At 36.3% G+C, this 27605-nt stretch overlaps 2 protein-coding genes across 2 annotated transcripts; both read right to left on the bottom strand.

The window, feature by feature from the left end:
* Positions 1-4144: 4144 nt before the first annotated feature.
* On the bottom strand, positions 4145-19338 carry LOC114737145 (DNA polymerase zeta catalytic subunit-like). The gene is given in 25 exon segments (XM_028925049.1): positions 4145-4863; positions 5080-5694; positions 6066-6369; positions 7509-7714; positions 8123-8230; positions 8498-8773; positions 9590-9736; positions 10540-11128; positions 11253-11395; positions 12913-13199; positions 13445-13672; positions 14234-14846; positions 14879-15144; positions 16193-16265; positions 16353-16411; positions 16414-16444; positions 16538-16681; positions 16832-16945; positions 17405-17473; positions 17565-17607; positions 17767-17879; positions 17997-18046; positions 18381-18438; positions 18662-18744; positions 19110-19338. Coding segments are annotated over 25 exon segments (4905 nt in total). The 5' UTR covers positions 19222-19338; the 3' UTR covers positions 4145-4689.
* Positions 19339-20662: 1324 nt separating this feature from the next.
* LOC114737144 (probable linoleate 9S-lipoxygenase 5) lies at positions 20663-26647 on the bottom strand. The gene is made up of 9 exons (XM_028925048.1): positions 26446-26647; positions 24007-24296; positions 23631-23871; positions 22923-23261; positions 22704-22789; positions 22439-22546; positions 21969-22273; positions 21605-21868; positions 20663-21451 (listed from the first exon to the last, which is right to left on the bottom strand). Exons 1-9 carry the CDS (start codon positions 26645-26647, stop codon positions 20698-20700), a joined length of 2589 nt encoding a protein of 862 aa, XP_028780881.1. The 3' UTR covers positions 20663-20697.
* Positions 26648-27605: the final 958 nt, after the last annotated feature.

Below are 27605 nucleotides of genomic sequence, written 5' to 3'. Positions count from 1 at the left end.
CCTAAAGAAAATTTTCCGTTGCATGTTATACTTAGGGCCTGTTTGGGTATCCCAAAACCGCGGTTTCAGAAGCACTTTTCCGCGAAACGAGATAATCTCCTCCACATATTTATTTCGTAATCCGTAAAAGCACTTCTGAAACCATGGTTTGGTTTCTATCCAAACACACCCTTAATCAATTAATGGTCATTCAATTTAACAAATTACCGCTACATGAAAACTGAAAAGAATTCAACTTGAAAGCGTAAAAGAGAAAGCCGACCTTACCTAAAGTAAATTTTAACAAGAGTTTAAATTATTAGTATTTTTTTTTCAAAAGTGATTGGAAAAAAAAGTAATATGTGAAAAAAAAGTTATTTCAACTTACATTTTTTTTCTCAATGTTTTATGAGTTTCGCAAACTCACTCTAAGGTTAAATTAAATGCCGCAAATCAATTATAATCAGTTAGTCAATTAATTTCGGACTATCAGATTACAAAGTAAAGTATTAAATTTAGAGTAAAGCTGCAAATTTATCTTATGTTTATTTTTTAAGTGTATTCAATTTTTTTTGTGGTATAATTTTACTTAAAATGTTTTTTTGACATAATTTTACTCGTCATTTTTTGGGTGCAATTTTACATTTAATCTTTGAATGATACAATTACACCACCTTCTCATGGATAAAATCAATCAATCAATATTGGACCATCGAATTACTAAAAACTTTCGGTTATAAAAATTGAGAACTTAGCTTGAAAGCGTGGAGTAGCAGCATGAAATAGACTACTTTCTCTTATCAATATAACATTAAATACTCTTCCACCTTAGCCGATCAGTATATGCGGCTTAATATTGGCTTCTCACCTAGAATACTATTCATAAGCTGTCCAATTTACTCATCGTCCTTCCATGGGCTGCGTGCAAGCCATTTATTGAAGCTAACAATAGCTCCTCAACAAGTACTGCCTATGCACCAACACTATATTTCCCTCTCTAAGCAGATAATTCAAAATCCTTCATTCCCTCCTTATCACACATTTCGAATTTCAAAATCCCTCATTTCCTCCTCTTTCTCTCTCTCTTCATTTATGCTTTTGTCATCCGTTTCAAATTTCAAACCCCCCAATTCGCTCCGCTTTCACTTTTTATTCATGTCTCTTCAATACCAACAATTCTCTCATTTAAAATCAGATCTTATGTTTATGCAGAATGGAACTCCACCATCTCTATATCTCCTTCGTTTTTTTATCGAGATCCTTTTGACCTTCTTATTCCTTATCTTCCATGTAAAGTTGCTGTTTGTTTCTATTTTTTCTCCCAAACGTTCTCTTTTTATTTATATCTTTTCTACCCATCGGTTTCTCTCTCTCATTCAAAATTTAGAAATCGACCCCCAAGCAGTGCACTTGGGCTCTGTGTTGATATCGGTGCACTAGCATGCGGGCATATTATGAAGCTTCAGATTGAGGTAGATGAGGAGATCAGTAAGATTGTTAATACTCGCTTCAAGACCATGGCGTACCAGTAAGTAATGTCCCAAGTCTGAACCTAACATTCTTATTCATCTCTCTCTTAGATTCAAATCCTGAATGGATGAATGAATGAACCGATCAATCAGCTTCAGTATTGGGTTATTTATGATATGAGATTTGATTGACTTACAGGATGAAAGTGGGAAGTGGCATGAAGGAGCAATGACCACTCTTTTAATGTTTAATACTCATCCAGTCCTTAATATAAGATTCATTTAACTAATTTGATTAAATTAAGGAAGTTAGGTAAATTAGTTAATTATAGGAAAAGTGCCACACTTTTTCTAAAATACCATAATCATCCTTCTTAATACCTCTTCTCTCTCTTCTACTTGATTATGGTTGAGGGAGTATCCATAGGGGTAATTTAGAGAAAATTAATAAATATGAGAAATGGATCTTATATTTAGGACCAAAACTAACACAAAAATTGGGTCCTATATTAAAGATCGGAGGAGTAAGTCATTGTTTATATAGACGGCCTTCTCCTTCACATCCCAAAAATAAGTCATTGTTTATCTCTCTGTCTCTTATGCTCTAAGCCTAACCTTCAGGTTATTTCTCATATTTTCTTTTAATGTTTAATAATATATATATATATATATATATAACTCTTAATAGAGTTGTGAATTTGAGTTTTAATATGCGCTTCATTATCATAATAAATCATCGCAAGTGGTCGCTTAATTTGGATTTTTTTTTTTTTGCTTCTCATTCATAAACTTTTGTTAATTTTATTTTGCCTATCAGTTTGTACTATCGTAGCTTAATCCTCATTGAAGATTGAAGGTTTTTCTAAGTTTTGAATTTCTCATGTTTCATCTAGGAATGGTTAAAAGAAAAGTGAAAGGAAGAAGCTCTTTCACTATGTTGGTTGTTTGCCAAGAGACGAATTATGCTTTGAATAATTCATTCCACTAGCACCTAAGGAATGATTGGTTTTGCAGGTTCGGTATTATTAAAAATAGAATATCGTTGTGGTGTAGGATGATCTTGATTGTTTTTAAATAATCAAGTGGCATTCTATTTTTTTTATATGCACACACTAACTGGCGTGTAATGAATGATTTTTTTTTTTTTAATTTCCTTTGTGCAGTATTCATCACTTGAATGACCAAAAAACCTCAGTTGCAAATGAAGGTTATATATTTTGATGCCCATAAGAAAAGATTTTTATATTGAGATGCAGTATGGGTATCGAGAAGTTAGAGTTGATAATTTTTTTTCACACAACTCTCATATTTGGATTGTTTGTTTTCAATATCTCTTATTCAAATGGATGTGCATTTGCGTAACAAAATGCACATATCAGTTGCAACTTGGTATAAAATGCTTGATCTTTGTCTTTTTCTTTTGGCCCAAGGGCTATGTTGAAATATTTGGAGATGATTTTTTATTTTTGATATATCTTGTAATGTAATAGGTTTATATAGGTATTTAAATGGTTTGAAATTAATGAGATGATAAATATATCAACCTTTTTGCATCATTATTTTCTTAGAATTATTTGACCCAAAGAATAAAGGGGTTCATCCAACTAAATACGCTAACGCTGTTCCAAGAGAAAGCAAGAAACCTTGGTTTCATGCCTTAATGGTGTTGAAGCAAATTCAAGTGATTTGTGATTTTCCATCAATCATTTTTTAGTTTATGACAAATATCGTCTAATGGATTGATGTTATCTAAATGACACCATTAGTTAGAAGCCTTGACCTTAGTTACTAGAGGCTATGTTAGCTTTCGTCCTTTTAGAGGCATAGTTGAAGACGCTAGATTATTGTTACATAGGGATTTGCATATTCTGATTAATCATACCTTTAGGGAGCGTTTAGGTTTTGCTGATTTTTTAGCCAAGTCTTCACACATGATGATAAAAAATTTGTATACGTTTGATCAACTTCCACTTCTTCAGCAAGAGGAGGAGGTTGATAAAAGGATTTTGGATTCTGTTTTGTTGTTTTGTCTTCCTTTTCTGAATAGTTTTCTATTAAAATAAAAAATTACACCATCATCATAAGTAACCCCTGTATATTAGATATCTAGGATTCAACCTGCTTCATTATATTTAAGTAACCCCTCTATGTTTTGAATCACGGAAACGAACGTGCGCATTCTAAGAGGCAAATGGATGTGAGGTCAATCCAGGTAAGCTGATAGCCATATTAAAATGAATATCAATAAACATCAAATGTTGTTTATAAGGAATTTTTAAAAAAAATATAGATGGTGATGTTGTGTAATTAACACAAATCACACAATTTCTAATGTTTTGATGAGATTTAAATTTGTAACGAAAATAATTTTGCATAATTGTAAGCTTCCCGTGCAGCGCACGGGAGAGTAAAATCTAGTTTTAAATATAAGGCTTCCTCGACCAAATGTAGAGCGGATAAAAAAAGAATGTAAGCAAATTGATTATTTGTAATTAATATATCGAAAATCTATGATACTTGTTAAACAAAATTCTATCATTTATCAATTAAAATTTCATCCATAAGAACAAAATTGCCCCCATAAAGTGTCATGAAAAAGAAAAATAATATGAAAATGTGACATTATATATTTATGATCAAATCATAATCTTAAAAAATATCTTATATTTTACTTATTCCTAGAACTAGAAAGGGTGTTAGAATAATTAAAAGTAACTAATATTAGGTTTTTGTCCAAAGATAAACATTCAGCATCAGCATTAGCATACAATATAAAATCAAAATCACATCATCCACAAACAGTTAATAACTCTGGTCCGAAAGATAGTGAATAACCCTACTCATTTCTTAGACTGCATGCAGCATGTAGGAAAATATATCCGTGTAAGATTAAAGGAAAAAATAAGAAGAAAAAGTTAGGACTCACCACGGCAGAAGACTGTATTTCGAAACTATATATTCTCTTCAGGCGGAAGACGGCCTGCGACGGCCATCAGCCGGCTGCTGTCTATCCCAACTGACCTGACCATTTTCAACTCCATAAATCATGAGACGCACTTCTTTTCGTAGGCTGAGCAAGATGGGGATCTTTTTTCTTTTTGCGGAAACAAGATGGGCAACTATGAATTTTGTGAACAAGGAAAAGAAGGAAACCAAATATGGCAAACCCCAGGCACGCAAATCTAATCACAAGAGAAATATATCTACACAAATATCCAGGGGTGAACGTGACAACTGTTGCTCAGAACCACTCGACCATGCATTTGGGATAGAAGCCTTCACCAGCAGCAACATGGTTCATCGCTAGTAGTTCTTTCTGAACTTTTCGTCTCTCATAAAACACCGAGCATGAAATTGACGTGCACTTCACATCACTTTCCAGAAGCCTGCCTCCACCCTCACAATGGTCGCATATCTACAAAAGCATACCGATACAACTATCATCAAAGCAATAAATGATGCGCAGGGGCTAAGCCATGGAAGATAGTTGACAGAGATGGTCACCACGTGTAACGTCAACACTGCACAGGGCTTTCAAGTTCTTGCTTTGCCGATACACGATATATAATTAGAAATTGTATACCTCTTGATTCAAAGGCGATAAAAAGAAAAGCAGTAAACAATCACTTACAGCAACAAGATGCTGCATCTCTCGTTCCAACTTTGATGTTTTACTAATCACAGCCGTTGCAGCAGCCACTCCATTTTCAGAACACTGAATGCATATATGTGCAGATCCTTGGACCAACCCGCCACACAGTATGCAATGCTTTGACAGATAATAGGAGTCTATTCTTGTTCGATGTGAATTCGGAGCTATGAGATGCTTTACACGGGCTTCCTTTAAAGGACGGGGCATCTCTAAGAACCATTGGTTAAGGTCAGCACCAACAAGCCCAAGCACCCGCTGCAAAGCAGGTATTACTTGTTTATTTATGTAATACAAGTCATTTATTCTTAGTGGGGAATCGAGTCGCAAAACTTCCAACGGATCCACAACCATGTCAACCAGGCGGGCTCCAGGCTCTCCATGGATTACAACATAAGGTACTCTCTCAGCATAACGTGGTTCAGCCCTAGGGTCAAACCTCATTGCCTTGGTGGCGACAATTGCAGCTGGAGGTAAAGACGATGATGTCCTTGCGCTATAGCTACCTAGGCGAACCTCCTTAGCAAAGACAAAATCTTTAAGCGGGACTTTGCCTGAAAGAATTCTCCTCCACTGACGTTGTAAATAACTTTTCACCTGCATTCAGAGGAAAACAAGGTGAAAAACAGAAATCCAGGTAAAACTAATATTGTCACTTTATCAGAATAATCACTAGAAATCCTATTGTTTAAGTATTTATTCTCACCTCAAAAAAAAAAAAAAAAAACTTTGGAAGTTTAAACAAGAAAGGGGGATGGGAAATTGGAAGGTATAGGCATTAGAAATTTTTGCTGAGATCATCTCCATCAAGAAAACCTAGCAACCTCTCTCTAGTGTGATTAAAATAACGAAATGATAGTTTCTGCCAAAAGTATGGTAAAATAAAATACGATAACAAAATTGTTCACCATGTTCCATTGAAATTTGAAATTAAAACATTGCAATAAAAAATTAGAAAGAATTTCTACCTCCGATGAATCTTGATTTTCGAAGAAAAGCCTCAAAGACTGTTCCATTATCTTTGCAACTGCACCACATGTGTCTCTACGAACTGTCTCAATACCTTTAGCATCAAAAACTGGCTCAACTTGATCAGGGCTTTCATAACTGTAACCAACATACCGCTTTTTAGTAAGGAGGAAACAAGGCTGATAAACTTTCTCCAACTTCAGGGTGACAGGACTAGGATTCATAGCAGTGACAGCAGAAGCAATCTCACTCCCAATTTGGAAACATTCTTTAATATTGCGTCCTTTGAGGAGAACAAACATGCTGCATGAGAACAGCCACTATACAAGATTATTTATTGAGAAAGTAAGGACAATCATGAAAGAGATAACAGTGAGGTCCGGATTTAATATCACTGAAAAGAATAAATACTGATACGAAGGATTGAAGGCAGAGGGAAAAGAGTACCGCTGTTCTATTATTAATCCTGGAATAAAACCATGCACATGATGGTATCCATAAGAAAACCCAAACTAATCCTAGTATCATAAAACTAAAGCCAACATCTCAGATTCATTCTTCCAAAATAAACAGGACATGATAAGATATTAATATAGGATATAATATCCATATCTAATACTAGGATATACAAAATTAAAGGAAATATCATGCTCTCAACATGATAATGTGCCATGATTTGGACCTTTTCCTAATCGATCTCTGCATTATGAAGTCACCAAAGCAGATCTAAGGTAGGCTATTTGGTATTTTCAGGAGCGACAGGTGCATCCAGAAAATCTGCAGACTTTTTAGACCAGTAACCTCATCAATCAGATTTTTACAAAGCAAATTGAGCAATCAGAACTGTCTGAATTGATTTGGATGGTCAGGCTTCAAGTTCTCTTTCATGTTGGCAATTTTCTTTTTCTGCTTTAAAGAAAATCAAACACGGCAAAAATACTTTTTTAATTGCCACTTCAAAAAATAATGATTAAATGAGGGGGAAAAAACTCTAGACCATTCAAATCATATCTAAACTTTTCACTAGCTTTGATTGGAAGGAAAGGAATATAAAGCCCCCTGGCAGTTTGCTATCTTGGCGTCATAGAAGTGTTATTGGTGACAGATGAATGTGAGGGTCAACGGAAAAAAAAATCTCTGCATTCTCATCTGCTCTGGACAGAGTTACCTTCTTAGCCTGAGTTTCAGCAAATGAACCTTTTTTCCCAGAGTAGGTGGTTCCCTTGTGGATTTTGATTTTAACAAAGGGATTGGAAGGCACTTCAGAGCTAGAGTCCCCTTTTATTTCTTCTTAATTGTTTATTTTGGAGGACTTCTTGTCCTCATTTCTTTGTACTGTTTATCTTCAACAAAATTATTATTTTTATGAAAAGTTTGTGTCTCTATAAGAAATTTTCACAGTACTGCACACAAAGCACGAGTTAGAAATACCGCAATAATACCTATCAGTATCTCCATAAATGACTTTTGCATTCCACTTATCGTGTTGATTTACAAATGATATGGCCCTTTCCAATGTGCAACGGCCGCATTGAACTATACTGTCTGCAAGCTCTGCGCAAGGCATACGACCACTAAATCCAGCAGCAGTGTAGCCATAAGTCACATTTGATATAAGCTTCAAAGCAAGCTGTCTTGCATTAAATATCTGAAACAAAGATTGCAGTACTCGCAAATCACATTGCAATGATACACATACAAGAAAACTTACGAACTGTTAGGAACCAGTTAAGCTCCCTAACTACTGCTTGCTATAATAAAAACAAAAAGCCCAACACAAAATGCAGAATACAAAATGCCTGACCCATGAACATAGAGTTTAGGGGCAAGGCAGGTTTCATCTAAGCAAAGTGCCTGGCCCAGAAACACCTTGGATTGCAAAAATCAACCTATCGCTATGCCCAGACAGGGATGACTAGATGCCCACCTGAAATGACTGGGCCACCAGCCCATCCCTAGTAGATACTGAAAATTTATATCTATATGGCATTTACCATAATGGAATAGAAGTTTAAGAGGTTAGAGGAACAAATTAAAATCAAATCCACATCCATACCCGCTGAAGGACTTGCTGTGAAGGAGCCAAATTTTTCATTGCTTGTTTCACCATTATCCTAGTTGATAGAATTTCTTCCAACAAGCGTGGTAGTATACCTCGACGAACCTGTATGAAACAGTTATACCATAGGATTGCCGTTGGAAGTTTAAAGGACAATTGAACAGAGAATTGACAAAGAAATGATTGCATGACTTGAGGATGACGGTCAACTGAATAGAAACTAGCCTGATATTTATAGGGAAAAAAGGCACAGTTCGGTTTAACCTAGGTATTCTTTCACGTCAAAGTACATGACAAAATATAATTCAGATGGCAGCAGCCATGCAAGACTACTTAATAGCCAGTAGAGTATAAAAGATTTGATAAAATCACCTTGGAAGGAACAAACATAACACCATTTGGAGTAAGCAAGATCTGATCTTTTAAATCCTGCAGAACATGCTGCCTGGGTGAAAATGAACTAACCCCAAGCGTGTTTGCTTTTGATGGCACAACTTTGCCAAGGCACGTACAAAAGCAAAGATTGTACGCAATTATCATGGATGGATATAATGATTGAAAGTCAAATACAACAACCGGGTCTGAATAAAATCCTGAGTCTGGTTCCATCACAAGGGGCAGGCACTCCATGGCAGGTTGAGAAGCAACCTTAAATGAGACAATGATGAGTCAAGTGAAGGAAGAATATAATTATGTGCATAAAAAAAAAATTTCTCACATAAACTTCATCTAAGGACCAATCATTTCATTGTGCTCGGTGCTGTTTTGTTATTCTGAGGGTTTCTTATAACACAAATACAATGTCACATGGCAAGATGAAAACTGCAACAGCTGAATTCGCAAAACACGTCAGGGATGGGTAAGAACTGGACCAGCATATGACAGAAGTTAACTTTTTCAGTGATAGACTACCATGTGAAACACATACTAACGGAAGAAGAGGGGAGTGTGGAGAGAGGTCTGACTTAGCCATTCAAAGGGGCCCGTTGATTGCGTTTCCCACTTTACTTTTAATTCAAGATTGTGTGGGGTGGCGTATTAAGGGCCTTATAAGCCACTGCAGCTTCAGTTTTGATAAGTCATTGTCAGTATCGTGTCTTAGGCTTAGGAATGTGTCAGTTATGCTTTACAGTTAGTTCCTATTCCTCTTTGCATTATAAACAGGTGTATGACGTACTGCAAGAGTCACCTCATGATCGAATTCTTATTATAATTTGGAGACCCTCCTTGGCTTTATTAGCATGTGAACTTCAGATTTTTTATCACATTCTAACAAAGATTTAGCCTTACTCGCTCACCACATCCTGCTCTTATCATTCAGTTACGAGAAAAGAGCTCCAAACTTCTTAAAACAAAATACGCAGGATAATATGGTCTATGATGGGAACATACTGACATGTCACATCAAAGCATCAATATGAATCCACAAATAGAGAAGTTGTGAAGGGAAAATAGTGCGCAAACCTGTTGATTTCCAGGAGAGATGGCAAGATAGTTATGCGTATGTGCCAACCTCAGAAACATTGATTCAACACGATATTGTGAACCTCTGGAGAGAACAGAAAAAAAATCTATACCAAAAATACGAGCAAGTTCTGATGTTCGATTTACCTATGAAAACAAAATAAATCAGCATAACCCACCAGGAAATAAAGATGATTAAGAATCACAAACATCGAAATCAAAAGCATAAAAAAGAACAAAAATAAAAATGATCAAAAATGAATTTGCAACTTATTTCAGACCAATAAGTTAGTTTTGATGAAGCTAATAAGGAATCAAATGAGACATAAACTAGATTGTATGACTAGCGAGAAAAATGTGCTATTATAAAGTGTAAACGCATTTGACATTCCCATGCAGCAAGACAGACAATATGAAGGACTCCCGTAAAAGAGTATGATAGAGCTGCTGGCTTTACTCAGACCTATAAAAGGAAACTCAGGGGATTAAAGAGAAATAATGTTGTAGAGTGGCTCTAGACTCATGCTAGACACACGATGCTTCTCACTTTTTATTGCTACTAATAGTATCTAGTTTTTGTGAGCACTGAAACTATGTTTTGAGAGTCGGATAGAAGTGAGGGGAGTGCTGATCTTTCAAACACCACCAGTGAGGGACCTTGTCTTGCTTTGTTTTGTTCAGTTCATTGTGTTTTCCGTTTTGTATTAGGAAATAGGGTTTTGGCCAGAATTAGTGATGTTCCTTTTTGTAACACAGATTCGGTTCTAAAGCATTTAATAGCAAAACCTCAGTATTTCCCTCAATTGCTGTCCTCTCACATTTATTTTCTACTGTTGCTTTTATATTTAGAGCAGAGCTCTATCAGAGTACCACGACAAAAGACTATCAAAACTATGAGCACTGAAGACTCATAAAAGAAAATTCAGGCTAGAGTCATATGCTATCAATACCATATCAAGTTGGCTTAATATCTCAAGATTCAGCTTTGCTCTCTTAGTAACATATTTGACACACTGATATCTTGCTCGTCCAGGACCACCAGAAAACCATTTGGTCAGAACCTTGTTGTGAATTGAAGGAACTTTCCTCCTCAATACAGCTTCAGCCACAGCATCAACTGAGTATAAATTGAGCTTAACTTCTCCACGGATAAGTCGCCACACATTAAGCACGATTCTGCCACCAACATGAACTCCACTGGCATGTGTTCGTCCCCATTCATCTTCAATTATTGAACTTTCTTGTACATCATCTGCACTAGATGTACCCGGAATGGCAGTTTCTGACATATCTTTTTCAGACGTTTCAGTACCATCAGAAGTAGTCCGAGAGTCAGATGGAGTGCGAGATAAACTATTAAGTAATCCTAAACCAAGATGCGAAGCCCTTTCTGCTAAAAAACCAAGAGAACCGCCTTGAATATCCCAACCCATCAGAATATCTGGATCATATGAAGACACAATCTTAATAAATTTTTTTAGCAAGTACTTTTCATCTGTGAAGACCAACACCTTGCAGCCTGATAGGCCCCCAAAATTTCTGCAAACAAATTTAAGAATAAGCATAGGTACCAATTTCACAAACACTTGCTAAGTTTGGAACTTGGAAGAGATACATAATTTCTAATTGAGGCAAATGCGAAGTCATTCCACTTTCACCATACCTCTGACAAGGTTCTAGTTTACAATGCAAAAGGACAATAATATCTACAATAGTGTCATTATCATTTTGAAAACCAAGAGCTACAACGTTGATGGCATCAAACCGGGGATCAGGTAAAAGTTCTCCTCTTGATTCTGCAAGAACCTGCCAGTATTGCAAGCAGGTCAGACCTATGTGTAACAAAGTTGACCGAGGTTCATTGAACAACTGACCAAACAGAAAACATAGTTCCAAAAGAAAATAAAAAAATCCACACTTTTTTGAGGGATTGAAAAATAGGAATCTGTACTTAAGCAAAAGATTTTGTTAGGGTCCAGTGTCCTATGCTGGTTTATTCTAGAAAGAAACACAAGGACTAAGGGTAGTTAATGTCAGTTTATGTTTTACATGTGTTGTCCTATTTTAAGTTGTTTTTAATTATTAGACAGTTTGAGACAGCTATGCTGTCAGTTATTAATGTTAGTCCTTTAAGTATTGTATGATCAGACCATGAAGGTATGACGAGTATTATTCAAACAAGATATCCTCTCCTTCTCTAGAGTTTAGATTCTGACTCTAGTCACTCTCTCTCTCCTCCCTTATCTTTCTCTTTCTCTTCTCTTCTCTTCCCCTTTCTTTCTGTCCTAACTCTCAAGATCTAACAGATTTTGATCTTTTCCTACAAGTATAAATCTAATTGAGTAAGAAATCCATAGTTTCCAATAAATATCACTAAAAAGCATTGAACAAGATATTGTAAAAAGCACTGTTACATTTCACCCAAAAAAAAAGGCACTGTTACAACAGATAAGTGATAAACTAGAAAATTATTAACCAAATAATACTCCCAAGAAAGAAACAGATAATATGGATGATAATTATCACCGTCATCACATAGGCACAATCAGTAACGGGAGAGGTCACTTGATACCCCAGTGGGAATTTTTGCACCAGTCACTTCCAAAAAAGAAAAGAAAAGAATATATTTTGTGAATTTTCATAATAATGTGATTGGCATCAGCTTTGGTTCTTTTAATTCTGCTGAGATTAGGGACAGTATCGGCATAATTCCTCTCCATGATTCTCTCATGAAAACATATATCATGGCCAATCAGTAACAGGAGAGGTCACTTGATACCAAAGTGGGAAGTTTTGTATCCGTCACTTCCAAAGAATATATTTTGTGAATATTCGTAATAATGTGATTGACATCAGTTTTGATTCTTTTGATTATGCTGAGATTAGGGACAGAGTATCAGCATAATTCCCCTCCATGATTCTCTCATGTAAACATATAATATGGCCAATCAGTAACGGGAGAGGTCACTTGATACCCCAGTGGGAATTTTTGTATCTGTCACTTCCAAAGAATAAATAGAATATATTTTGTGAATGTTCATAATAATGCGATTGGCATCAATTTTCATTCTTTTGATTCTGCTGAGATAACATGATTTTCTCATGTAAACATACATATAAGCATAGATATTCCTATCATTAATGTAAGGGCATTAACTCTTATATGTTCTTCCTTCCTTCCTTGATAATCACCAAAAACTTGACTCCAAATGCCTAATATGAAGTCTTCAACCTAAGTTCAACATGAAAATTCGCAAGACCCCTAACAACTACAAAAAAATATGCAAATACAACAGAATTAAGAAAAGCTTGATCTCTGATACCTCTATACTGAGTAACGTCAATTGCTGGCCACAGCCAATACTTGCAGGATCACGAAACCCAATTTGACTTAGGGGAGTAGACTTTGATTTCACATCAGGGCCTGAAATCTGAGAACCGTCTTGTGAGCCATCCAAGCATGTTTTAATTAGATTCATTTGTCCACCACTGATGGATGGAGTCTTCTTTTCAGAATCAACATCTTCGACATGTTTAGACATAAGACAAGGTCTGCTATTCCAATTAGGCAAATGCTTCTCCTTTTCATCGGTTTCTTGGAACATTTGATCTGGAAACCAAATTCAGCTAAATCCTAAGAGAAGAGGCCAGAGAACAACCCAAAATATGCTAAAAGATCTTTCAGATAGTTTCAATAACCCCAAAAAACATTTGCAATTTGAAATTTTGTTCTAATAAGAAAGCAATTGATCTTTCAGACATGAGAGCCAGCAAGATAACTTTTTATACTTTAATGTATTTCCAAACAGGTTCTAATTCCTTTTATTTGGCATGAACACATGATTTAACAAATACCTCTCTCATCACAAAGTAGCCATCTCTGAACACTATCCTCAGAAGGAGGCAAAATTTTGGGTTTCAATAAGCACAGATAAGAGCCATCATTTTGATAGTAAGTTGCAACACCCAAGACCTTCTTCCCTTTAGGATCAGGGGTACTATTGGCAACATGCTTGTTGCAAGTTTCCATCTCATTAGGGGAACCACTGGCAGAAGCAGGAATAACATCATCCAGAGCTTTCACTTCAACAAAAAGACAAATGTAATAGTAAGTTTAAGTTTCATCGATTAGGCAGCAGAATCAGGGTGGAGAGCACAAGAAGAAAATAAACAAACTAAGAAAAACGTATCTGTTATAAAGAGCCTAAGTTTAGAATATAAATTATGTTTACAAACTTACAGTTAGATGCTTCCAGGTTCAGGAGTTTATTTTCTGGGGAGGGGGGAAGCTGAGATTCAGTTAGTTCATCGACACTTTATGGACAACAAACAAACACTTGAAAACATAACTCTCCAGATCCAAGAGCAAAGAAGAGAGAAGCCGCAAACTTTTGCTACCCTACGAGTTTCTATCATAAAAGTGGACGATTCCACGTAGCCCTTTCAATGTTCCTATGTAAGCGCTAAAAGCCAAGCACCATCAGAATAGCAGGCTATATGCCCCACAAACGTATAAGGAAGAGCAAATGAATTAGCATAGTGAAATTAAATTCCAACTTCCGACAGAAAAGACACTACACAGATATCACAGGCAAAGGGAACCAGACAAGGTTGGCAAGAACAGATTACTTCAAGGATTCCTACCTGCCATGGCAGGAGTTAATCCCATGTGATTACCCATCATGTCATTGACAAAGGGTTCTATGCCAATAGTCTCACACAAACCCAAATTCTCTCTGGGTTTTTTCTCATCACTTTTTACACATTGCAGTACTTGAATGTCAGTTGCAGTATTCACACCCACAGCGTTCTCACATGACTTCATCTGACCATGTTGCTCATAAGATTTGCTTCCGTCAATCCTAAACATTCTACCACTGGAAACCCCGGAGTAATCAGAAGAACTAGTAGAGTGAAACTTGTTCAGCTCAGAGAGAGTTGGTCCACCATAACTGCCAATTACAAGGGGTGATTTCCTAGACACTACATCATGTTTGCTCATTTTCAAAACACAGCTCTTCTGGACTTCTGTTTCTCCTTCATCAGTCGTCAGCTTCTCATCCCCATCAAAAAGTAGTTTTTTAGTTATTTCAGATTCACGGTCAGTTTGCTCAACTCGATAACATCTCTTTCTCCTCATCAAGTCCCGCACAGAGCAATTATCCAGTGTATCTACTTCTTTTAAGTCTGAAGCACCTTTATTCCCATTCTTCACGCCATTATCTTTCTCATTTCTAGCCAAATAAACCAAGTCAACACATTCTCCAGTTTCCCTTTCAGATGGGCAACATGTAAGCTAGCACGTTCAAAATTGTTGCAGGTCATTGAAAATGGCAAAGATCCCCATACCTTATTACTGTTATCTTTGCTATAAGTATCTGCTCTGGTATTTTGCAGTATACAGTATTTGGAAGAACAATTGGATTCACCTTTTTCGTCCATTGCAAATGAAATTCCAGCTGAACCACCACTTGGACTTGAAGATTCATCATCAGCAGAACCATCAACTTTGCCGCTTGACAAGTTGCGAGCCACTTCAGGAGATCCAGTGCTTCCTTATCTGCAGCCTCTAAAAACAAGAAATGTAAATCTGCATGAGGTCCTTCAGAAAGAAGTTCACTTCTGAATAAATACCATTTATATATCTATTTATAAAATAAAAACGGTAACAACCATGAGACCTTTTCAAACTTGTGTGCAACGCATGAGACCCATACTAGGTTTGTAATAAAAGAGATAGTCAATATTGAATAATGCCATAATAAATCTGATAGTCCCTTTAGCTTCATTGGGTTATATTTCTATAGTTTCATTTATTTGAGGGAACATAAGAAAAAAGAGCAAACACACTTATCCAATTTCTGAGAAGGTTCTCACAAGAATTTTGATTACTCACTATAAGAAATAAGTAAATATTTGGAACAAAATAATAACAACTAAAGTTGGCACAGAAAACATTACTTTTCATAGTGCTAGTCCAAGGATGTTTCCATCATTAAACAAATTATTGGAGTAACTTCATCAAATTCAATTAGGAATGTCAAATATATTACTCAGTCAATATTACATGTCCAGATTTATTGACGGGCAGCACATGCATGGGTCTAGACAAAAATCTGCACCACTTTTGTGATTAGAATCAGTGCAATTAGTAAATGCAGTACCAGATTTAAAGAGATTCAAGAGTAAGAATCTTCACAAAATCTCATGAAAATTTGGTATTCATTAAAAAAAATTGGGAAGAAAATAATGCCTTTATGCCCTGTGTTTCAATCATCTCAGTTGATTGCATTTCATCAACAGTCAACAATTTGAGATTTGCCTCAGTCCCTTCTTTCATGCAATTTGGCATCATTGCATAGTGAAGCCGTGGGTGGTGATGCTGAACCTATTATGTCTGTTTCTCTGTCAATAATTTAAAATTTGCAGCTAGTGTTGTTAGTCAAAACATGTAAGAGAATGCATGCCCTTGAGCTGAAAATGGCTTCATACAAACCTCAACTCCTCAAAGGAAGTAAAAAGATGCAAAGCTTTCAGCTTCACACACATTTCAAAAAACTTTTTCTCAAAGTCAAGACCAGCAGAAAGACTTCTTATAACAACTTCTGGCTGGCAATGCTTCCCAGGATAACAGGAGTACAGTATCCTCATAAATCCCAGTCCTTTCCTGCTGCTCCTGAAACACATGGAGCAATTAATTAGTTCATTGTCAGACAGTATAAAACTTGTAAAGTGAACTAACAAAGACAGATGGATATGTTACCTTCCAGATTGGTGCAAGAGACTGAACCATTTGCACATCTGATCGGGTTTGTGAAAGGATGAATACATTTTAAACTGCTGATTAAAGAATCTCTGTCAAACCAAATTATTTCAATAACTTATAGCAAAAAAGCCATACATGAGATAAATTTATGATTTAATATGTTTGGGCTAGTATAAGATAACCATCCACAGAAGCATCCCCCTCCAGTTCACATGTGCTTTGACGTTTAGGACAATGAACCTCGTGATTTGATGAAGCATCCACTTCAGTGGGAAGTTGCCACATCCAATCAGATGAGACCATAGATGATGTCCACACTGCTGACCCTAAACACGCATCACCATCTGTATCAGCCTAAAAATATTATGTCATTGAATTATAAATATCCATTAGAGACATAAGTATAAATGAATTTGGTCAGTTAAAATGAAAACTCTAGAGAATTAGGAAATTTTAAGACACGCAAGTCAACTCACCCCTGTCTGTTGACTATTGAAAATCAATTTCTTCTCAGAAGAATCTGGCATAGGATGGCGGAACTTCATCTTTAACAAGTGCAGATGACCCATGCCATACAAGTTATAGTCAACCTAACAAAGAAAGAGAGATTACGTCATTACAATCCCCTTCTTAATCTTATTTTTAATTACTAAAGGGAGACAGATAATAGTTCTTAAATTTAAAGATTTAAGTAACTACCCCCTAAAAATATCTTTCCAATTTTTACTTTAAAAGTTTACATATTAGAGATACCACAAGACCAAACCCATGCATGAGGATGTGTTAGCATAAGAATATCTATAACAACATCCAAGCACATTGCTCACAAGACGGTTGCTGTACATTACAGACTCACCCACGCTATTCCCAACATATAAATATGGAAAAGCAAAAATAATATTGGATCAACTGAATTCAGCAGGTATCTACAACCAGATGCTTGTGTCTACGTAAGTCAGCAAATGCACACACTAAACTAGAAAATCACTTCATCTTGTTCACTTAATGCAACATAATACAGCGTGAATAGTTCATATAGAGATACATACCAGAAACTGAAGAATGAAGGGAATATGTGATTCATAGGGCTGTAAGCTTTTCCCGAGAACAGCACCAGCCTGAAAAAGGTGTGTCATTATGAAAGCTTAATCCTCACTGCATTATATTGAACTATATCTCAAGAAAGAAATTACTCTGATCAAACTGTACCAATAGTAGATTAGCAGCACGGGAGACATCTTGTGGATAATATCTTGAAAAATTTGTGAAGGTTTACAATAATTAAAGCATGTTATCAGTTTAGCTTTTACCTACCATCAGATATGAGTGTATGTGTTACTGCACGTGTTATGACTTATGACACAAGGGGGGGAAAAAAACAAGACAGAAAAAATGTAAATAATTGGGATACAGGTATATCTTCACAAATAACTCCTCTGATGAATGATAACCATAGAATCTCCTTGCTCTTACAAGGCTGCAGCCATGTACATGTTGCCTCGTCAAACCACTGCTGCCTTTTAGCTGTTTAAGTTGAAGAAAAGGTTACTAAATCCCCATCTGTAATATGAAAACTATAACTATGGCCACATAATATAATATAATAGAATGGTCAAACTCATCTAATGTGATCAAAGATACCTTCAATGCTTTCTCAAGAGATGCAGATACCTTATACGTGTACACATCTGCTGTGCAATATCAAGAAAGACCCATCCCAAGTTATTGAGCTTCTCGAACAAAATGTAATATATTTCAACGGCATGAATACTGATAAGAATTTAACTAATCAAAAACATCATCAGGAATGTCTGATATTGTTCAGCACTTCCAACCTAATAATGATGTTATCACATCATATACGAACACAACGTACTGTCGTTTATCAGAAATTCAGAAGGATGAAATAAAGTAAGTTTAATCTTAAGATGCCAACAAGGGCTTGAGAAAAAATGTCCTGCATAACTTAAGAAATGCGCTTAAAAAAAATTAATTAAAAAAAACTAATTCTAAACTTTCTCTTACCGTCTTGATCTGACTGAGGAGGTATATCAGCACATGGCACATACATGTAGGGCAAAGCCTACAGAGCATAATATGGATATTTCAGCAGTGATCTTAAATTAGGAAAAAAAAAGAAAAAGTAAATTTAACGATATTGAACAACTGAATTAACCAAAAGAAAGAAAGAGCGTCAAAAGAATATAGTTTCAATAATAATGTATTTATGATAATCACAATGTTTGCTACCACTTGCACGGATTGTTAATCACTGAACTTTACAACCTCAGATAGCAATCTCTTACCCGATGTATATGCAAACAAGTTTTCTGCCCAGCTGGAGTAGAACCATATATTCTTACAACAGGAACCTCATTCACTTTCCCACCTTGATGTATTAAAAAAAAAAAACAATGGATGAAGGATGAGTGAGAAAACACAAGTTCTATTGCCTCTGAACTAACCGAAGCTACGAAATAAAATGACTTATTCATAACATGAAATTATAGAACGACCGAAAAAACCATGTAGCTTTCAGTGCAGAAGTAAAACCCAGAGAAAAATGTTCTTCAGCTGTTCGTGACTGATATTACTTATTGCCTAAACCGCGCCATTCATTTCGCTTAAGCGTCCCTTCGGAAGCCCAAATTCTCGTTCCCAAGCTAATTGCGTGGGACTAGGTTGCAAATGAGTTAAAGACACTAGAACTGACAATTACAGACCTGTTATGGGTACATGAACCGAATCTCATACCATGGAAACTGCTGTAACAGATATCCAGGCCTGGAATTGGCGGTGCCATGTAGTAGTCGAGGGACACAATCCGAATACTGAACATTTTCCAATCACTCTGCGAGTCTGCCATCGATTTTTCTGCACCTTTGCCGAATCCAAATCAACAGGGGTGAAAATTATACGTAAAAAGGGAACCGGGCGGCAAGAAGTTAGCTGAGAGGTGTACGGATCGTCGACGCGGCCTGGCTCTTCGATCGGTTAGGTTTGGCGGGAGACCGACCTTCCTTTTAAATAGACGGCTTTTTAACCCGCTGGACAGAGTTGTTTTTTCACGAGCCGGAGGCAGGTTGTTTTTTATCAGATGGATATTTCTTTTACGACCTGGACACACTTTTTTTTGCAGCGGAGCATACTTTTTCTCATCAGCTGGAAACAGAGTTTTTTTTACCAGCGGAAAACATATTCTTTGACCAGTTGGAAATTAATACTCCTCCTCTCCCAAATATAACTTGACTTAAGAGGCTAGTTTTTCACTTAATCAGGAAAATGTTTACGTAGAAACAAAATCATAATTTTAAAAATAATTTTATAACATATAAAATAAATATGTGAAAAAAAATTTAGTAAAAAGGTGCTTTTCAATTATGCCAAACACTCCTCACATCTCAAACATAAAATAACCTACTCGCTCTTATTGTGAATATAAAGTTTGCGTGAATATATATAATACGTAAAGGTTCTTTGCTAATATGTATAATTGAAAAAAAAACGTAAGTATATTGATCATTGGTAATTAATGTATAAAAATTTATAATGCTTTTTAAAAATAATTCTATTATTCCTGTTCAAAAAAATAATTCTATTATTGAATGATTAAAATTGCACCCACACGAACAAAAATGCCCCCAGTAAATAGAGTGTTGTGAAAAAGAAAAATTTAACGTGGGAAATAAAAAAATAACTTTATATTTAAGAACAGACTAAAATTTTCGAAAATTCTCATATCTAAGACATAGAATAATTAAAAGTAACTAATCGATTCTAGTCAGTAGGCCAATCAATTACGTTTTCTTTTCCATCTATGTTTTTAATCAATGAATATACTGGTTGGCAAAAAAAAAAATATCAATGAATATGTTGGTCAGCCCATGTTTTAAGAAAACGTGATAAAGGTAAAAAGCTCTGTCCTTAGCTAACTTCTGGAATCGATATCTTTTGCGAATTTATCTTCTGAGGATCTGCAACTCCGCAAGCAAGCATCTCAGCGGTGGGGTCTGTCTCGTGCACTCCCCCCCCCCCCCCCCAAAAAAAATCAATTCTTTTCCATTCTGGTTCCTGCATCGTCTTCTTTTCAAGAGTATTACTATATTAATAAAGCCATGATTAGTTCAAAAGCGAGATATTTTTTTATAAAACAGAGCATCATTTTATTGCATGCACACACAAGACAAATAAATTTTACACAACACATACAACATAAATACTGCAGATAAAAAAAAAATGTCAGGACAGAAAAAGGCCGTGAACGCTAGAATGCATCTGGTGCAGTAAGACAACCAAAGCATTCGATAGATGCAGGAACATATTCGCTGTAAACCGCGAGCCATCAGATCGATACGCTGTTCGGAATTCCCATGGCGGTTAGTCCACTTTCACTAGTAGGAAAAAGTAAAGTGTATGGAAGCTTAGTTGGGCCAACTCTGTTTCTTAGTCTCTCATCATTATTCATTCTGGTGATCATCCCCTCAATTTCCTCAAGCCTCCTTCTAAACTTGTCAAAGGCCTCCAGTGGTTCTAGATCAGCTGTCCAGTTAGCCGTATCTCTTCGTCCAAGGTAAACCTCATCAGAAGAATGCCTGGACAGGATTTCTATAAGTGAAATGCCAAGAAGAGTTTGAAACTGTGCTGTGATTGTTTTCAAGAAAACCTTATCAGGGTTTGTCACAAGCTCATCATACTCTGGAGTACCCTTTTCAGGCATGAACCGCCGGCTTAAAGATGGACGATTCGGGTTATAGCCTGCATAAGGGTACTGTCCAAAGTTGATTGCAGCATGGAGAGCTGAAGCAGTCCATATAATGATAGTGCAAGTCTCAATCAAGTCTTCGCGAGTCTGCATTAAAGGCCACCAAGGGGCATCTTTCTTGTCCCCATGACCAACCTCTTTTATTTCCTTCCACCAAGACTGGAGTTCTGAGTCCCTACTAACTGTGTCGTCTGTCTTGTAGTAAAAGGAGCAATAGTCTCTGACCCATGTCTTAATAGCAAACCAAACCTCAAGTCCATCAACAGCATAAGGATAATCCTCAATTAGTAGCCGAAGACCATAGGGGCAACGTGGATCTTCAACCGCCATTCCTCTGAAAGAAGCAAACAAATCAGTTTACCATTGTTTCACACCAAAAAGCTTTTCCTAGTTTAGTTGCAATAAAAAATGAAAGAAGTCAAGGCCAAATAACTGGAATTAAAAGCTATAAATCTTTCAGTGACTGCCCTGAGCGTGTAAGCTTCACCTCTTAAGAAGATCTGTAGGAAGAGCTTGATCAGGGAAAGTCCAATTCTTATAAATTACGGATGACATCTCCATAGAATACTTTGATGGAAAAACCGTCGTCTCAAGAATACCACCCGCATTGATAAGGATCTGTCGTGCAAGTGCATTTATATTCATGGTGTCACGGAAATGAGGAAGTAGTAATTTATGAATCGGGTGAAGCACGCTAAGCTGCCTGTTTGTAGCTATAACAAATGGCTCAATTGTTGCATGAGTCCTTAACCTGCGTCTCATCATTAAAAGGATCCCATTAGTTAATTTCGAAACCAGACTAGATAGATATAGTGCACTTTATATATTTACTCCATTTGATTGAGTTATACCAGTGACTAATAAGTTGATGATATCCGGAGTCATTTACTCCCACGTAGGCTTTAGCTAAACTCCAGATAGAATGTTCAACGCCTTCTTCTGCAGGCACGTAAACTTTACTAATGGCGCCATACTGATCTCCATCAGGATGTGGCAAACTCAATTCTATGGCCAGTGGCTTTAAAGTTCCAATGTCTTGCAAGAAAAGGATTGTCCGGCTGGCATAGGCTTTTGTAGAAGTAGAGTTTATCCTCCTCAAATACGGATACAGTGCATCGTGATAGTCCAATATGAACAGCTTCTTTTTCCTGATCGCCTGTTGAACAAAACAGAAATCAATAGTTTGATTCACGTTAAAAAAATGACTCAACCTTATTGAACGTAGGCACCTTAAAATGAGTTGGCCACAACAAGATGTTACAAAATTTTTCACGTTAAGGGTTATTGTAAAACCCAACCTTACTGAACCGAGACACCTTACCTCATCTACAGTGAGCCCATCCATATTAATCTCTAATTGTTCTCTGGTTATTGTGCTATTTTGTTCACCATAGACTATAGGATCTAGCTTGCTCGTTGGTGGGAACTCCTGCCATTGATTTAGAATAATTATGAGAAGGGAAAAAAAATGCTCAATCAGGCCATTAAGCCTATCCAGCTCAGGAAAAGAGAATATGACTTTCCAAAGATCCTATTTTTCAGCTAAATTTTATCATCTACAATCAAGTATTGTATCTTGGGCTTACTTGGAGACATTGGATCACGACAGGGTTTACACCAGCTAACATCTCTCTCGCAAATTCTTCATCAGTCCTCCATGCAAACTTGTCCTCTAGTCCAAATTGAAAGCAAAAATATTTAATCAAAATGGTTTAGAAAATACACAAGTTTCTCATGTTCTTGACTACAAAACAACACATTGAATTACAATAGCAATGTAAATTGTCTATGGGTCAAGAATAAACCTTTAATAACGTGTGGCGTGGGAAACTTGAGCACTGGTTCACCATCAGTTCTGAGAATTTCCTTGAGCATCTCTGCATGGATGTTATCCCTTATATCCTTGAGCACACCTTCTGGAACCTTAATCCCACCTTCGTAGAGTTTAAACACATGCTCAAAACTGTCAAATTCATCGGGGGTACTGTCAAATACCGATTCCAGCTCAGGTTTGAGAACCTGAACTACGGATTTCAGGGCATATGTGAGAAAGTCTGCCATTTTCAAGTGACCAAATCTTTCATCCCTTGGAACATAAATGTTTAAACTCATGACAAGCTTCAACCTACTTTCAGAATTGGGATCTGCAAAGATTACAAGATAAATTAACAGCACCTCACTATGATATTTGCTGAAGTCGAAGAAAGAAAGTTGAAGTTCGTGACTAATTGATGGCATATGAATCCGCCCGCGTTATGGAGATATGTAATCATTACTTCACATGAAAAATTACCAAACCTTTGTTATAGCGAACATGTCATTTATTTGAGCTTTAAAAAAAAAAAAAAAAAGAACATGTCATTTCTGGAATTTCATATTATCACGACTCTCTTTATTTTCCAATGCCCAGAACACGTGGACAAAGAAAAGAAAATACTAGATTTTCCCACTTAAATTATTCAGCATAACAGACTTGAATGAATAACGAAATAACAAGCTCCCAACACCCTAACCTGACTTTGAGGGAGGTCTGCCAGTTCTTCCTCTTCGAGGGTATGGATATTTACTGCAACCTCCAAGAACAGGGCGAGCATAGTTCGGACTCTTATCAGGATCGCCCAAATCATTGTAGAACGCATAGTCATAGACTCTGTCCCATTCTTGGAGCTCCCCTCTCCCATCACCTCTTAAATTCTTCAGTTCTTCTTCTCTGTACTTGAGCAAAGGCACTGGTGTCTCACTTGGAAGGTATGCCTGCAATATACAAGTAATTATGTCCCTTTTAGCGCACAGTTCTCAGACACTTCTGTCAATTCTGAGAATAAGTGAACTAAGGTGTTGAAAATGGTGAGTCTTGCTCAAGTGCTTGTTGTTGGGGTTGGGCAATACCTTGTTGCTGAAGAAAACACGATCATTCTTATATTTATGCGCAGGGTATACCCAAGAGTTGCAAACAAAGTGGATGTCACCTTGTCCTGGAACATTTTCAAGAGTGAGAGTTTTGAGGTAGAACTCACTGTGGTGATTATTCTTTATGAGAAATGCTCCTGGGATTCCTATATCCTCATCCCACTCAAACGTGACCTTGAATGTTGATTCACCAGTAGTCACGAGTGTGCCCGTGGTGATCCAGTTTTCTAGATACGCAGGCTTCCCAACTTTTCCTCTCAAGTCATTTCCTGCAAACATCAAACATTTTAAATTGGCCAGCAAAGCAACGTCTTCAATCCGGAGGATTCTATTTATAAATTTTAAATTTAAAAAATTCTATTTATAAATTTTAAATTAAAAAAACATATGTGGTCAATGTTATAAACTTCAATTTAAAATTTATCTTAATATTTAATACATTTTTTCTATTTTTATTTTTAATTATTTATTTTCTTTTTTTATATTGTACTCTCTCTTATTATTATCACATTTCTCCACGTATTTTTTTATCTTTTTTCTTATTTATTATAAAAATATATTTAGAAATAAAATTATATTTTTAATCTATTTATTACTTATAACTAATTTTAACTAACAGTTTATTATCTGTAAATTAATTATTTAAATTTCATAATAAGAAACAAAACGATTGTTATTTTATCGTTTCCCTCTTGCACTCGTTATTCCTCTGGGCTACCGCAGCCCATAGTCCATAGAGCAGGAGAATCTTGTAAGCACGGACAGGCGTCGTATTACTACTACTATCTCCTGTTTTAATTATAAGAGCCAGTTGATTAATTTGAGGAGGTTAAGGAAATAAGTTGAGTTAGTTATTTGTCCTAAATAGGTGTTGTCTTTCCTAAAATATCCTTACTAATCAAGTGTATTGACTGAAACTATTATTGTTAAAAAAGCTACTTTGAAAAAAAAATGTATAAATATAAGAGACAAAGTGGATTGAGGTCTTATATTAAGGACAAAAATAAAAGTCAAACAGGATCTCATATTAAGGACCGGAGGTAGTATTATTTATATCAGCGCATGTGTCATGCCAAGCTTGAGCAAAGCATGTTCATCTTTTTTCCCCCCTAATTTTACTTATAGATCTGATATTTTATATGAAAAGTTTAAAATTTTAAATATATTATCCTTGTTTTTTTAACTCTGTCGGCAATTTTTTTCTTATATATTTTACAATTTATAATAAGAATGTCAAATTTTTAAATATACTATTCTTAAGCTTCAATAGCCACGGGAATTTCAAGCGAAGAAAACTAAACTGACGTCAACTGTGAGGTTTTTCAAACAATTATTTAAGACTGGGCAGAGAACGAATGACAGGTTGGCATGGCAAGAGGAAGTAGAAGAAGCTGCAGGGAACTGTAAATCGCGCGAGCACTAGACAGGGAAGGTTAGGAGCTGAAAACACCACCCATGCATTTAAGAGGCTCGGTTATCAGCGCATAAGAAGCAGAAGCAATCCTGTTCAATTGACGGGTCGGCCACAAAAGTCACTATCCCAGTTCTTATCCATATTCTCATTACATCTATCAAAATGGTAGGCGTCAAACATACTGGGAGTGGCATGAAGTCCAGGCACCGCAGTTGAGATGGGAGCATCTAAGGATGTAATTTAATCTTGTTTTTAATGAAGCTTTTGCAGTTTATTTTTTGATTGAGTTTTTGTAACTTCTCATGACTTCTGTGCTCATAACGTATTGATCGAACATTAATAGTTATGTTTAGTTCTCATAATCAATTAGATTATAGACTATATGTAGATAGATGTAACGAGATGGTTATGAACATAATATTTTTTATTTTCATGTTAACAATAAATAATTTTCGTCGCATCATTTTATTTCTAAAAAATCTCTGCTTTATATTTTGTGACAATTTACGTGCGTCATGTAGTTAAGATTCACATAAGCTCTAATTAATATCTGTAATTGAGGGGGAAAAACAAAAACCTAATAGAAAACTATAAAAAAATCTAATTAAAAATAAGGTTGTACTATAAAATCAACGAACCAATTTTTTGTTGTTTTTTTAATGAAAAAGAGAGAGAGACTAATAGAAGAATCTATCAACCGAGGCACTAGATCCTTGGAGCATCCCATGGCTCTTAAAACAGGCCATGTTAATGGAGGGAGAGTTTGCTCTATCAGTTTTCTGATCAATGCCCTACTGTTATCCTAACTTAATGCGCAAACACAGAGAGAGGGGGGGAGAGAGAGAGCATGAATTAAATTGTAAAGCATGAGGGTAAAGGCCAGTCCTCTTGTGGTGATCTCGCTTAGCTTATGACTCAAGTCATTAATGTGTTTGTAATTAAGAGGAAAAGAAAAAAGCAGGAGGCGGGCGAAGAGAGGAAATGCAGGAAATGGAGGAACTGACCCGGTTGAAGGTGAAGAGCGCTGATTAAGCGAAGAGAGACTCGTTTGCCCAGGAACTCGTGGAGATCATCCAGAAAGGAGGCATTGAAGTCGTTCAAGTCCAACACATTCTTCTTCGCCAGCACCACCCTCCCTCTTATGATGTTCTTATCCCTGCGCTTGCCGCAGATGCCTTTCACCACCTTCCCAATTACCTCAAACATATCTTCCCGCTCTCTCTAATCGATTAGCTCCAACCAAAAGCAGCGTAGTAATAACAAGTGACATTGGTGTCTCTGCTGCTGCTGGCACACACATATATATACGGCTGGCCACCAATAAGAGCTAACGTACTCCACACCCTGTTTCGTCCACACCACTGTGAGGCTTCCATTACTTCTCATATGACCCACGTGCGTAAACTCTTCAATTGTTGTCGTGTTTCCTTCTTCTTCCCGGGAATTAATTTCCCCCGGTTTAGGTGGTGGCCAACGTGGAACCTTTGCGACCCTTAATTGTTGTCATGGGCTCTACTCTTGTAATCCCTTTCCCATTCACCATCTCGTCTTCCTCCTCGTCTCCAAAAACGCCAGCCACGTGGTCAGGTCCCACAGGCTTAATAGGACAGATCAAAGTCTAATGGGTTGGCAGGGAAATAAATTCTCGCTGGACTATTTACAGATCAGCAGCGAAATCTGTCACCTCGAAGTGTAAGATTTTTGGTCCTATACAAGGCAATTTTACTCCAACTTAAAAAAGGCGAGGTAAAAAAACACATACGTGATGGGCTCATCAACTAGAAAATTACACTACACTGACTACAAAACTTAAGCCCAAAACAGAAACACAAACAACCAAAAAAGAAATAGAGGGCTTAAATATATATATATACTCTTCCAGTCCTCAATATAGGATCCAATTATTGAGTTGGTTTTGGTTCTAAATATAAGACTCATTTCTCATATTTATTAATGTTCTCTAAATTATCCATATGGATACTCTCTCAACTATAATCAAGTAGAAGAGGAAGAGAGGGTATTAAGAAAAATAATTATGGTATTTTAAGAAAAACGTGTCACATTTTCTATAATTAACTAACTTGCCTAACTTCCTTAATCTAATCAAATTAGTTAAATAAGTCTCATATTAAGGATCGGAGGAGTATATATTATCGTTTAGACT

Source organism: Neltuma alba, unplaced genomic scaffold (assembly GCF_004799145.2).
Source record: "Neltuma alba isolate B1F8T4 unplaced genomic scaffold, ASM479914v2 tig00013411_pilon, whole genome shotgun sequence".
Taxonomy (NCBI): domain Eukaryota; kingdom Viridiplantae; phylum Streptophyta; class Magnoliopsida; order Fabales; family Fabaceae; genus Neltuma; species Neltuma alba.
The sequence above is the reverse complement of the archived record's forward strand: the minus strand, read 5'-3'. Positions and strand labels throughout refer to the sequence as shown.